General features: G+C 42.0%; 1 protein-coding gene across 2 annotated transcripts in view; it reads right to left on the bottom strand.

Moving 5' to 3' along the window:
* The window catches only part of LOC121009466 (HLA class II histocompatibility antigen, DRB1 beta chain-like), a 180,196-nt gene that overhangs the window by 41,788 nt on the left and 123,501 nt on the right, over positions 1 to 14,907 (bottom strand). The window contains exon 1 of one of the 2 annotated variants that reach the window (XM_040442597.1): positions 3,197 to 3,522. The exons of the other annotated variant lie outside the window; for it this stretch is intronic. Within the exon in view, the coding sequence (XP_040298531.1) occupies positions 3,197 to 3,458 (262 nt within the window). The 5' untranslated portion in view covers positions 3,459 to 3,522. Of the gene's footprint in view, positions 1 to 3,196; positions 3,523 to 14,907 lie in introns of those variants that run through there. 2 annotated transcript variants of the gene reach the window in all.

The raw sequence follows: 14,907 nt of genomic DNA, 5'->3' as shown, positions 1-14,907 counted from the left end.
AGTATATACAGGGTCTCACCTCTCCGGTCGGCAGTGACGCTGTGTATATTATTATTATGTCTCCTCCTGTATATACTACATGTAATATGTGCTGTATAATACAGTATATACAGGGTCTCACCTCTCCGGTCACCAGTGATACTGTGTATATTATTATTATGTCTCCTCCTGTATATACTACATGTAATATGTGCTGTATAATACAGTATATACAGGGTCTCACCTCCCCGGTCACCAGTGATACTGTGTATATTATTATTATTATGTCTCCTCCTGTATATACTACATGTAATATGTGCTGTATAATACAGTATATACAGGGTCTCACCTCTCCGGTCACCAGTGATACTGTGTATATTATTATTATGTCTCCTCCTGTATATACTACATGTAATATGTGCTGTATAATACAGTATATACAGGGTCTCACCTCCCCGGTCACCAGTGATACTGTGTATATTATTATTATTATGTCTCCTCCTGTATATACTACATGTAATATGTGCTGTATAATACAGTATATACAGGGTCTCACCTCTCCGGTCACCAGTGATACTGTGTATATTATTATTATGTCTCCTCCTGTATATACTACATGTAATATGTGCTGTATAATACAGTATATACAGGCTCTCACCTCTCCGGTCACCAGTGATACTGTGTATATTATTATTATGTCTCCTCCTGTATATACTACATGTAATATGTGCTGTATAATACAGTATATACAGGGTCTCACCTCTCCGGTCACCAGTGATACTGTGTATATTATTATTATTATGTCTCCTCCTGTATATACTACATGTAATATGTGCTGTATAATACAGTATATACAGGGTCTCACCTCTCCGGTCACCAGTGATACTGTGTATATTATTATTATGTCTCCTCCTGTATATACTACATGTAATATGTGCTGTATAATACAGTGTATACAGGGTCTCACCTCTCCGGTCACCAGTGATACTGTGTATATTATTATTATGTCTCCTCCTGTATATACTACATGTAATATGTGCTGTATAATACAGTGTATACAGGGTCTCACCTCTCCGGTCACCAGTGATACTGTGTATATTATTATTATGTCTCCTCCTGTATATACTACATGTAATATGTGCTGTATAATACAGTGTATACAGGGTCTCACCTCTCCAGTCACCAGTGATACTGTGTATATTATTATTATGTCTCCTCCTGTATATACTACATGTAATATGTGCTGTATAATACAGTGTATACAGGGTCTCACCTCTCCGGTCACCAGTGATACTGTGTATATTATTATTATGTCTCCTCCTGTATATACTACATGTAATATGTGCTGTATAATACAGTGTATACAGGGTCTCACCTCTCCGGTCACCAGTGATACTGTGTATATTATTATTATGTCTCCTCCTGTATATACTACATGTAATATGTGCTGTATAATACAGTATATACAGGGTCTCACCTCTCCGGTCACCAGTGATACTGTGTATATTATTATTATGTCTCCTCCTGTATATACTACATGTAATATGTGCTGTATAATACAGTATATACAGGGTCTCACCTCCCCGGTCACCAGTGATACTGTGTATATTATTATTATTATGTCTCCTCCTGTATATACTACATGTAATATGTGCTGTATAATACAGTATATACAGGGTCTCACCTCTCCGGTCACCAGTGATACTGTGTATATTATTATTATGTCTCCTCCTGTATATACTACATGTAATATGTGCTGTATAATACAGTATATACAGGGTCTCACCTCTCCGGTCACCAGTGATACTGTGTATATTATTATTATGTCTCCTCCTGTATATACTACATGTAATATGTGCTGTATAATACAGTATATACAGGGTCTCACCTCTCCGGTCACCAGTGATACTGTGTATATTATTATTATTATGTCTCCTCCTGTATATACTACATGTAATATGTGCTGTATAATACAGTATATACAGGGTCTCACCTCTCCGGTCACCAGTGATACTGTGTATATTATTATTATGTCTCCTCCTGTATATACTACATGTAATATGTGCTGTATAATACAGTATATACAGGGTCTCTCCTCTCCGGTCACCAGTGATACTGTGTATATTATTATTATATCTCCTCCTGTATATACTACATGTTATATGTGCTGTATAATACAGTATATACAAGGTCTTACCTCTCCGGTCACCAGTGATACTGTGTATATTATTATTATGTCTCCTCCTGTATATACTACATGTAATATGTGCTGTATAATACAGTATATACAGGGTCTCACCTCTCCGGTCACCAGTGATACTGTGTATATTATTATTATGTCTCCTCCTGTATATACTACATGTAATATGTGCTGTATAATACAGTATATACAGGGTCTCACCTCTCCGGTCACCAGTGATACTGTGTATATTATTATTATGACTCCTCCTGTATATACTACATGTAATATGTGCTGTATAATACAGTATATACAGGGTCTCACCTCTCCGGTCACCAGTGATACTGTGTATATTATTATTATGTCTCCTCCTGTATATACTACATGTAATATGTGCTGTATAATACAGTATATACAGGGTCTCACCTCTCCGGTCACCAGTGATACTGTGTATATTATTATTATGTCTCCTCCTGTATATACTACATGTAATATGTGCTGTATAATACAGTATATACAGGGTCTCACCTCTCCGGTCACCAGTGACGCTGTGTATATTATTATTATGTCTCCTCCTGTATATACTACATGTAATATGTGCTGTATAATACAGTATATACAGGGTCTCACCTCTCCAGTCACCAGTGATACTTTGTATATTATTATTATGTCTCCTCCTGTATATACTACATGTAATATGTGCTGTATAATACAGTATATACAGGGTCTCACCTCTCCAGTCACCAGTGATACTTTGTATATTATTATTATGTCTCCTCCTGTATATACTACATGTAATATGTGCTGTATAATACAGTATATACAGGGTCTCACCTCTCCAGTCACCAGTGATACTTTGTATATTATTATTATGTCTCCTCCTGTATATACTACATGTAATATGTGCTGTATAATACAGTGTATACAGGGTCTCACCTCTCCGGTCACCAGTGATGCTGTGTATATTATTATTATGTCTCCTCCTGTATATACTACATGTAATATGTGCTGTATAATACAGTATATACAGGGTCTCACCTCTCCGGTCGGCAGTGACGCTGTGAAAGACTCCATAGTTGTGTTTACAGAATGTCTCCACTGCGCTCTTCCTCTGTTCTATGAGATCCTTATTCTTGTTCCAGTAATCTGCATCCGGTTTCCCGAACTCAGTCTTCGCTATGTAACGTCCTTCTTCACTGTCAAAGTAAACTAACTCCTCTTGATTGTAGCTATATCTTTGCAGATACCGCACCTGCTGAGTCCCGTTCACATAGTGACAATCACTCTTAACCTCAGTCATGTAATCCACGGCAGCTGTAATGGAGAGCAGAGGGTCACACGGAGCTGACACTACACCCGGCACTTCACATAGATCTGTCACTATACAGACTCCCCAGTACAGGGGGGGGGGGGGGGGGGGGGGGGTTCTGGGACTCCAGTGTGAGAGCTAGGTGACGCTTCTATACACCACAGGGAGCATCTGGTGAACAGCACTGGGATGTGACCTGGTAAACTGGAGCCGCTCCTGTCAGGTGTGATGACCTATAGATCCCTGATAGAGGGAGGGGGGATTGCGATCCTGTGGATTTACTTTCCTGGCTCTTCCTGTGGTAGTGGGGTTAATATTCCTGTAAAGAGCCCCTTGCTCGCTGGAAAGTCTGCGTCTCTTAGACCCTTAATCTGAGACACCTATTTTTGAATCTTCAGATGGATGGGTGCAGGGCTGTGGTCTCACTTGATGCTGCCAAAGCGTTTGACAGCATGGAGTGGGATTACCTGTGGGCAGTCATGTCAAAAATGGGTTTCAGCCCTGTATTTATAAAATGGGTGCAATTGCTTTATAATCAGCCTAGGGCCAGGATTAGAGTAAGGGTCCATTCACACATCCATGGATCCACAAAACATGGACACCGGCAATGTGCGTTCCGCATTTTACAGACCGCACATTGCCGAAACTAATAGAATATGCCTATTCTTGTCCGCAATTGCAGACAAGAATAGGGCATGTTATATTTTTTTCGGGAACGGAAATGTAGACCCGGAAGTGCGGATCGGGGTCGCACATCATGCAGCTCCATAGAAATCCAAAAAACAAAGAGGTTGATTCCAGCTTTTGACGTATAAAAAGTATTCTTTATTCGGCTTGCAGTATTAAGATCCAACAAATGTCACATGGAGAGACACAAATAGATTGTGACGCATTTCGGGCTGTGGTATTGAGCCCTTCATCAAGACAATACAAAGTGTACTAAAAACAAGTGTTTTATATACAACACAAATGGGTTCCTCCTCCTTCTCTAATTGGATGAAGGCTGCGTCCCAGACCCAGGTGCCCCCAGATTAGGAAAAACCTCCCAGCAATACGTGGGTGGGGACGCAGCAATTCAAAGAATTACACATTCAAAAAACATATACTGGTGCACTACATATACTGCAAGGTTAAATCATGCTTTCTGTTCAAACCCTTCGGTATACAAGTATCTAAAATGAACATCCAATATGTTTCCCTACTTAGAAGCTTTTGTTTGCGATCACCTCCTCTGACAGGTGCGGAGACAACCTCCACCCCCTGTACAGAGAACGCAGAGATATCACCCTTGTGAACAGTGGCAAAATGCCTTGTTGCCGCTGAGACATTGCGAGACATGAAATGAGGGACATCACTTAAATGCTTTCTTATGCGTACCTTCAAATCATTTGTGGTACATCCCACATATTGTAGATTGCATATTCTGCATGTTATAACATATACCACATGATCTGTGTTACAATTAATGTACTGTTTTAGCATATATTTTTTATTATTAGCCATAGATGTAACCTCTTTTGAAATATGCATGTGTTGACAGCAGATGCATTTTTTGCTGCCGCATTTATCATTCCGGTTGGTTTTGGGCCAGGTGCTTATTCTAGGAAAATTTTCCCTGAATAGGCTTGGGCTGATTTTTTGGCCCACTGTATGGGCTCTTTTTGCTACACACCTTATCCCTGTGGATGCTATATTTCTCCATTCCTCGTTAAAATTCAGAACATGGAGATGTTTCCGTATAATTTTGCAGATTTTAAAGTAATCTCTACTATAATTTGTGGTGAAAGTGATAGGTTCTTCCTTATTGGTGATGTTTTCTTTTTTATATTTTTATTTCTGTTTTTATATTTCATTCCATTTTTTCCTTCGTTCTCATTTTTGTCTTCATTGTCTTTATTCTTATTTTTATTTCTTTTAGAAAAAATAAGGGTTTCTCTATTTTTTGATCTAGCAAAATTAATGCCTCTGTTTATACTAGTTTGGGTGTAGCCTCTTATTCTCAGTCTGGCTGCAATATTTTGAGCCTCTCTTTCAAAAAGTTCCTGGGTAGAGCAATTCCTTTTGGCCCTTATCATTTCTCCCTTACCCTCAGTTCAGACCCGAGCGTTTTACAGCGCGTTCCTACGCGCTGTAAAACGCTCAACAAGGAGAAACCAATGCTTCCCTATGGGAATGGTTCTCACCTGGGCGTTTTACAGCGCGTACGATCACGCTGTAAAACGCCCGACGCTCAAACAAGTACATGAGCGTTTTTTTGGGCGTTTGTCGCGCGTTCCCGTACATAGACTTTCGGGAACGCGCGACAATGTGTGTTCACTTGTCTCTGTATGCGCGCTTGTAAACGCCCGTACAATCGCGCATACAGAGCACTCCTTTCAGAACGCTCTGGTGTGAACCCAGCGTTAGGGATATTTTTTAGGACGTGTGGTGGATGGCAGGAGGAGGCAGAGAGAATAGTATTGCCCGCTGTAGGCTTTCTGTGGGTGTATGTAACCACCCTGTTGGTGCCTTTATCCCCTTCCAGACACAGATCCAGAAAAACTATTTTCTCTGGATCGCTGGAAAACATGAGTTTTATTGATGTAGTGCAGTTATTTAAATACTCTATGCATTTGGCTATTCTCTCTTTGTCCCCCTGCCATACACACAGCATATCGTCGATATAACGACCATACCATTTGATATCCTCCCTATAAGAGTTGTTATCAGAGAAAAGGAACCTATTTTCCCACCACGCCATGTATATATTTGCAATTGACGGTGAGTATTTAGCTCCCATAGGGATTCCTGATTGCTGAAGATAATATTTTTTATTGAACATAAAAAAATTATGTCTCATCAAAAAATCTATAACCGAACATAGAAAATCCTGCGGCTCTAGAGTGTAGTTGCTGTAGTGTTCTAAGAACCATTTTAATGCAACAATGGCGGATTGATGGGGTATGTTGGTATATAAAGAGGAAATATCTGCTGTTACCCATATGAAATCTTTATGCCAATCAAAAGAAAGAAAATTGCCCAGAACGGTACCAGTGTCTCTCAAATACCCCGGTGTTAATGGTACAAGTGGCTGTAATAGGGAATCTGCCCATTCCGATAGATTTTCGGAATAAGAGCCGATGCCTGCCACAATCGGACGTAGTGGGGGAGGAAAACCTGGTTTATGGATTTTGGGGAGCGCGTGAAAAATGGGTGTAATTGCATGTTCCACATATATGAATTCAGTTTCTTTTTTGGACAAAATGCCCAAGGAGTGGCCCCTATCCAAAATTGTACTGAGCATTTTCTGACAAGGGAGGAGAGGGCTGCAATCCAATGTGAGATAGGTGCTGGAATCTTTCAATAAGTCCAGAATCTGATTTTTATATAGCTCACTATCAAGGATTACGACCGCTCCTCCCTTGTCAGCTCTCCGTATTACAACATCTTGCATATTTTGTAACTCTATAAAGGCTTTATGTTTATTTTTTGTAAGATTATTTTTAAAAAAAATTTCGTCTGAGTCAGCTTTCAAAGCACATAGATCCCTTTGGATCAAATCCTGAAACCTATCAAGGACCTCGGATCGGGACTGTATAGGGTAAAAACTCTTATTAGAGGTTTTATATGTAGTAGATCTATTGCATACACAGTCCCCATCCGAGCCCCCACACATCTCCTGGAGTGAAGAGATCTGCACCAGGTCAGCAAAAGTAAAACATGGACATATATTTTCAGTTTCATCATTATGAGGTACATTGTTTTCATTTGATACATTCTCTGTTTCAGTGCTAGTGTCCTCATTAATAGACGAGAAATGTTTCTTCAATGTCATTTTCCTAGCAAGTTTGTTGACATCTATAATTGTATGATATAAATCAAAATTGCGGGAGGGGGAGAAAGAGAAACCCTTTCTCAAAACCCTCTCCTGTGAAAGGGAGATGGGCTTTGAGGAGAGGTTAATCACCTGTATATCATCGGCTATTTCTTGCGACTCGGATATCGCCTGCTTATTTCGGTGTTTTCTCCCCACCCTGTGTTTTTTGCTTGATTTCGATGAGTGGAGCCTCCTGTTGCCGATCCTTCCACATGAATGCTGGAACTTTCCGCATTGTCTGAATTGGATTCCATGGAGTCCATGTCCGTGGAGCTAAATTACACACCTGTGTTTCGTTTTGCTCTAGACTTGAACCGATTCATTTTTTTAAGTATAGATCGGGGGGTTCCTGTTTTGTTTGGTAGACCAGGTATACACTGAATTTGTGCTGTAATCCAGGAGGTCTCGATTAAATTTACTCTGTTTGAATTCAATGAGTATGTCCTCCAATTTATTCAAGTTCTCATTTAATTTGGCATCCATATCCTGAAAGCTCTCATTTAATTCATGATGTTTTAAATTCTCTTGCAGTATTTTTTTCTCATTGTGGGTTTCTTTCAGAGTGATTTCTTCATGTGAAATAATTAGTTCCATTAGTTTGATGGAGCATTCTGATAGAGTATTATACCATTGTGTAGTAAACAATTCAGAGTAAGTCGTGGTCGTTTTTTTTTTTTTCTCAGCCGCAATCCCCTCGGCACCATATTTTTATCTAGGTATTTTTTCAGGGATGTGCAGTCCCACCACGTCTTCAACTCCTTAGCCAAAAGTTTCTCCAGTGACGTCATTTTTATTTTTAGGTCAATTTCACCCTGTTTTGACGTGCCTGTTGTATTAAAGATATTGTCCATTTTTTTCATGCGGTCTTCACATTGCTCCATTGAGCGTAATGCCGCAGACATATTTCAAGTAATACAGCAGGTTTTGGATCCCAAGCCTAAAGAAATATTTTGCGTATTCAGGTGAGGGGAGTGCACGCTGGTTCGCATAGCATGTGCAAAGAAAAAAAGTTTTAGCAGCTCTCACCTCTAACCAGCCAATGGCAGCACTATGCAGCAGAAAGAACCGTTGGTGCCTCTCTGCAGGCAGCCATTCTAGCTTGGTGACTGCTTGAAGAGAGGGACCTGCTCCCCTCTGTGCTGCTCGATGTCGGCTGGGACTTGTGGTACTACCACATAAATCACTGCTTTTCACTCAGAAGAAGAAGAGGAAAAAGAACAACACCTGGACCAGCTGTAGTGATCTTTGGCTCATCTGCAGCTGTTTCAGATCCCCATTCCCTGTCCCCCCCTCACTTCACCCCCCTCTCCATCCTTTTTTTGTTTTTTGTTTTTTTGGCTTTTCCGCTCTGCACCACGTTTTCTGTGACTGGCAAGTGCTGATCAGCACTTGTGTTTTTTTTGGTGCCAGCTAGCTATATATATCAATTTTAGTTAGTAGTATTTTTGATTTTTTTAACCCACACACATGCCGTCTGCGTGCGTGGGTCCTGCACCTGCTGAGCGCCGGTCAGTACTGTCAATTACTGACTGCGTCTGCTCAGGTTTAGTGCCTTTTTTTTTTTTTCTTTTTTTTTTTGCCTTTTTTTTTCTAAATTTTTATCTTATTCTTTCACTTATCTTTTTCTCTTTTCTTTCTTTCTCTTTTTTTCTTTATCATAAATTTTATTTTAATTAATTCATTACAAGCCCCCTCACGTGTTAAATCACTACATACACCCCCCTGACACTTTTCACTTTACATACACCAATAAAAATAGAAATGTCCCATTCATCCCAGAGAATGTACTCCGCTGAAGAGGCATACACCATCCTTGCCTCTGAAACGGAATCTGCAAGTGAGGGAGAAGAGGATGCCACATTACTCTACTCCTCAACTCCATCATCATCTTCATCCGGTGATGAGGGACCCTCAAGGAGATGCCCCAGGAGAGATGAAGTAGCCCCCCCCAGTGATCCCCTATGGCCCACACCGCCTGAGGATTATGAGCCCCAAATTCCAGAGTTTGTGGGAAACTCTGGAATCCAGATTGACTGCACAGGCTTCACAGAAATAGATTTTTTCAAAATCTCTTTCTCTGACGATCTCAGAAATTTGATCGTGACAAAAAAAAATTTTGTACGCCCAGCAGTTTATTTCTCAAAACCTGACATCCTCATATGCTAGACCCCTAGGTTGGACCCCTGTAAATGCAGCAGACATTATGAAGTTTTGGGGGCTGTTGCTGCATATGGGCCTTGTAAAAAAAAAAACTGAAATGAGACAATATTGGAGTTCAGATGTCTTGTACCACACTCCAATTTACAATATGGCCATGTCCCGCTCAAGATTTAAATCCATTTTGAAATTCCTACATTATATTGATAACGCAGAGTGCCCCCCCCCAAAAAAAAAAATGACCCACATTTTGACCGTCTATTCAAAATAATACCCCTCCTGGAGCACTTCAACTCAAAATTTACAGAGGTGTTCACCCCAGAAAAAGAAATTAGCATAGACGAGTCCGTTGTACATTTTAAAGGAAGGGTTAAATTCCGCTGGTACCTGCCCAGCAAGAGGGCACGGTATGGAATTAAAATGTACAAGCTGTGCGAGAGTACATCTACAGGTTCCGGGTTTATGAGGGGAAAGATTCCCGGATACAACCCCCTGAATGCCCCCCCCGTCCTAGGAGTTACTGGCAAGATTGTGTGGGACTTACTGCACCCACTGCTGGATAATGGTTATCACCTCTATGTAAATAACTATTACACCAGCATACCCCTATTTATGTCCCTAAAAGCCTGAGGTACTGTGGCTTGCGGCACAGTGCGAAAAAATCAGAGAGGGCTCCCTAGATCCCTGGTAGGGCAACTACTCAGAAAAGGTGACAGTAAGGCTCTCCGCCATGAGAACATGCTGGCGGTTAAGTACAAGGACAAGAGGGATGTCCTTGTACTAACCACCATTCACACCAACACCAGTTCTCCTGCCCAAGTGCGAGGTACCACTACCCCTGTCAACAAGCCAGACTGCATCCTTGATTACAACAGGCACATGGGAGGGGTTGATCTGTCCGATCAAGTTCTGAAGCCCTACAGTGCCATGCGTAAAACTAAGGTGTGGTACAAAAAGCTTGCCGTATACATTGTACAGATTGCAATGCGTACATTTTACATTGAACTCCAGGCCACACAGGCACTTTCCTTCAGTTCAAAGAGGCGGTAATCAAGGCCCTAATTTTCCAAAGTCAGGAAGGGGAGGGACAGAGTACTTCAGGAGGTCATGGTGCCCGTGTTGTACCAGGACAACATTTCCCTGGTGAAGTCCCACAAACTGCAAAGAGGGGAAAGGCCCCAAAAAGATGTCGGGTTTGTTACAAAAGGGGAATACGAAAGGACACCATTTATCAGTGCGACACCTGCTCTGATAAACCAGGCCTCTGCATAAAGGAATGCTTCCGAACCTACCACTCATCCATGGATTTTTAATTTCATCCTTTATGCGCCCTGTAATATGTCCATATCTCTGATTTAGTCCACCTCACTTGCATACTCACTTTCCAAAAACCACTACATAAGCTTTTCTGTGAGACACCTGTTTGCTAAAACGTACCCTTTCCACCACTTAAAATGTTCGTACGGGGGTGCTGTTTCTGAAATGGAGTCACTTCTTGGCGTTTTTCATTTCTAGGGACCTCAGGAAATTTTTTAAATGCGACATGGCAGCTAAAATCCATGTCTGCAAATTCAGGCCTGCAAAAAACATATTTTGCACTTTGCCTGTCGAGGCCTGCTGTGTGCAAAAACAGCAGGCTACGAGCACATATGGGGTGTTCGCAAAATGGGGAGAAAATGGGGAACATATACTGGGGTGCATTTTCTCCTTTAACCCCTTGTGAAAGTTAAAAATTGGGGTCTGCTAGTAATTTTTCATTTTTACAAATGTGTGCTTTGAAATCCTATCTCTAGTATTTCTGCCTTCTGTGAGACACCTGTTTGCTAAAATGTACCCTTTCCACCACTTAAAATGTTCGTACGGGGGTATAGTTTCCGGAATGGGGTCACTTCTGGGTGTTTCCACTATAGGGCCACTTCAGGGTGTCTTCATATGCGACATAGCTCCCAATTACCATTCCAGCTAAATCCTCTCTCCTAAGGCCTAGTTCACATGAATGTATGGCTTTTATAGTTTTTTGTGGTCCGTTTTTCACGAATCCGTTGTTCCGTTTTTGAGTTCCGTTGTGTTTCCTTTCCGTTTTTCCGTTTCGTTTTTCCGTATGCCATGTACAGTATACAGTAATTACATAGAAAAAATTGGGCTGGGCATAACATTTTCAATAGATGGTTCAGCAAAAACGGAACGGATACGGAAGACATACGGATGCATTTCCATATGTGTTCCGTTTTTTTTGCGGACCCATTGACTTGAATGGAGCCACGGAATGTGATTTGCGGGCAATAATAGAACATGTACAAACGTAAAATACAAATGTGATAGCACTCTACATCAAGCATTCTGCCCTGCCTCCATGCTGGATGAGACATTGGTGTACATTTTGGCCAAAGCGTAATAAGCCACTCACCGCGTCAAGGTCGCCTCTATTGATTGGTCCCTAACACTAGTTCCTACCTGTTTATGGGCCATGACAGCCACACAAAGTCCAGGGAATGCAGGTCAGCGTGCACGCCAAGCACACTCTGCTTTTAACCCCGTCCGGTGCCATTACAGCTTTCATCGGATCCAGGGATGCAAGTACCAACATACATGCTGAGCCCACTATATACTTCTCCTGGAGCCAAATGGCTACTGGAAGGTTCTATATAAGCAGACTCAGTCTCTTTCACACGACAGTATGTCTTTTTCAGTGTTTTGCGGTCCGTTTTAAACGGATCCGTTGTTCCGTTTTTTGTTTCCGTTGTGTTTCCGTTTCCGTTCCGTTTGTCCGTTTCCGTTTTTCCGTATGGCAAATACAGTATACAGTAATTTCATAGAAAAAATTGGGCTGGGCATAACATTTTCAATAGATGGATCCGCAAAAAACGGAACGGATACGGAAGACATACGGATGCACTTCCGTATGTATTCCGTTTTTTTGCGGACCCATAGACTTTAATGGAGCAACGGAACGTGATTTGCGGCCAAATATAGGACATGTTCTATGTTAAAACGGAACGGAAAAACGGAAACGGAATGCATACGGAACACATTCCGTTTTTTTTGCGGACCCATTGAAATCAATGGTTCCGTATACGGACCGTATACGGACCGCAAAAAACGGCCAGTAAACGGAAAAAAAAAAACGGCCGTGTGAAAGAGGCCTTAGGCCTCTTTCACACTACAGTATGTCCATTTCAGTGTTTTGCGTTCCGTTTTTCACGGATCCGTTGTCCCGTTTTTGGGTTCCGTTGTGTCTCCGTTTCCGTTCAGTATGTCCGCAAAAACCTTTCAGTATGGTTTCCGTACGGTTCCAGTATACGGTCCGTTTTTCACGGATCAAAAACGGAAGCCACCTGTATTTGTGCTCAGCCAAAGAAACACATGGCCACAGTGGGCTGGGCCTAGCATTTGTTAATGACGGATCCGCAAAAAACTGATGACATACGGATGACATACGGATGCCTTCCGTATGCATTCCGTTTTTTTGCGGACCCATTGACTTTAATGGAGCCACGGACCGTGATTTGCGGACAAACATAGGACATGTTCTATCTTTCCACGGCACGGAAATACTGAAATACTGAAACGGAATGCACACGGAGACACTTCAGTATTTTTTGCTGAACCATTGAAATGAATGGTTCAGTATCTGTTCCGTATACTGAACTCAAAAAACGTCCAGTATACTGAACGCAAAATACTGTAGTGTGAAAGAGGCCTTATACTGACTTTAAAACCAGCCTCCAGGACAGATTGACTGGTCAGGTGTGCATAATAGAACATGTTCTATCTTTCAACGGAACGGAAAAATGGAAATACGGAAACGGAATGCATACGGAGTACATTCCGTTTTTTTTTGCGGAACCATTGAAATGAATGGTTCCATATACGGACCGTATACGGAACACAAAAAAAGGCCCGTACACTCTCAAAAAAAACGTTCGTGTGAACTAGGCCTAACCGCCATATGGTGCTCCTTCCACTCTGAAGCCTGCCATGCGGCCATACATCATTTTTTGAGCACATATGGAGTACTGGCGTATTCGGGGGGAAATAGGTAACAAAATGTGGGGTGCATTTTGTCCTGTTACCCCTTGTGAAAGTGAAAAATGTGTTGTAAAGCAACAGCCAAGCGTTTCCTAATTCTGTGAAACGCCTGATGGGTCAAAGTGCTCACTACACACCTTTGAATATTCCTTGAGGTGTGTAGTTTTCAGAATGGGGTCACTTTTTGGGCGTTTCCATTGTAGGGCCACCTCAGGGTATCTTCATAAGCGACATAGCTCCCAATTACCATTCCAGCTAAATCCGCTCTCCAAAAGCCATATGGTGCTCCTTCCACTCTGAAGCCTGCTGTGTGCACATACTTCAGTTTTTGAGCACACATGGGGTGGTTTCTAATATGTAAGCCCCAGAAAGTGACTTCATAACTGAACTGGTCATGAAAATATTGGGGTTTGGAAATGTTCTAAAAAAATTTAAGATTTGCTTCTAAACTTCTGAAAATAAAGTGTCATTTTCAAAATGATTCAAACATTAAGTAGACATATGGGGAATGTAAAGTAATTACTATTTTTGAAGGTATTACTATCTATTCCCTTACGTCCTCAACAGCAGCACAGATGGGGTTAACTGCCCCTGTGGACTGGTAGGACCGGCAGAATTTTAATGAGCCCAAGAACCAATAAACGATCTTCAGCTCCCTGAAAGGGAGGAGATCACCCCCCAGCCCACCGTGTTTTTTTCTGTCCTCTGGACAGGTGGACTGGCGTGTCGCTCCCTCTCTGGGAGCTGAAGATTGCTTAGGGGTTATTTTCCCCTCCTTAAGCTTAGCTCGCTTTCTATGGATCTCAGTGCCTTTATTTTAGGCCTGATCATGGCGATTTCGGTCTGGGGTACCGTCGGGGAGGGGGGCGTTCCCTCCCCTCTTCTCTCATCATCTGTAGACGGTGCTCCGTCCCACCGTTACCGCATGTGTGCGGCGCTATGGGCGCCGCCATTTTCCGGAAGTGACGCGCCCTAGGTGCGCTACGTCACTTCCGGTTTTCCGAAGCGTTGCGGTGATGTATAAAACTCACCTTTCTTTTAAACTGGCTCCCTAGATGGACATCCTGGACTTAGGATTAGTCTGGGGAGACAATTTTCGTATAGGTAGAGCCAGTATAGGCTCTGGTTTTTCTACAAGAAAAAAAAAAAAAAAAGGGAGTGGTGCTGATCTCGTTTCAGGAACCCGCCCATTGGGCGGGGATTCCTCCTTTTAAGCGCCCAGAGCCCATCAGTCAGTGCTCTGGTTGCTTTGCTTTCACAAGTTAGCTCCAGAGCTCTCCTGTGCTTTGTGATATTCCTGCAGTATTGCTTTGCTTGGGTTTTGTACTTCCTCTTCTTTCAGCTCTATTTCTTCTAGTGCTGGTGGGCCCCCTTAAGGTCTGGTTTTCTTCACCTCCT

This window comes from Bufo bufo, chromosome 8 (genome assembly GCF_905171765.1).
Source record: "Bufo bufo chromosome 8, aBufBuf1.1, whole genome shotgun sequence".
In the NCBI taxonomy this organism is placed as follows: domain Eukaryota; kingdom Metazoa; phylum Chordata; class Amphibia; order Anura; family Bufonidae; genus Bufo; species Bufo bufo.
This window is presented reverse-complemented; position numbering and strand designations above follow the sequence as displayed.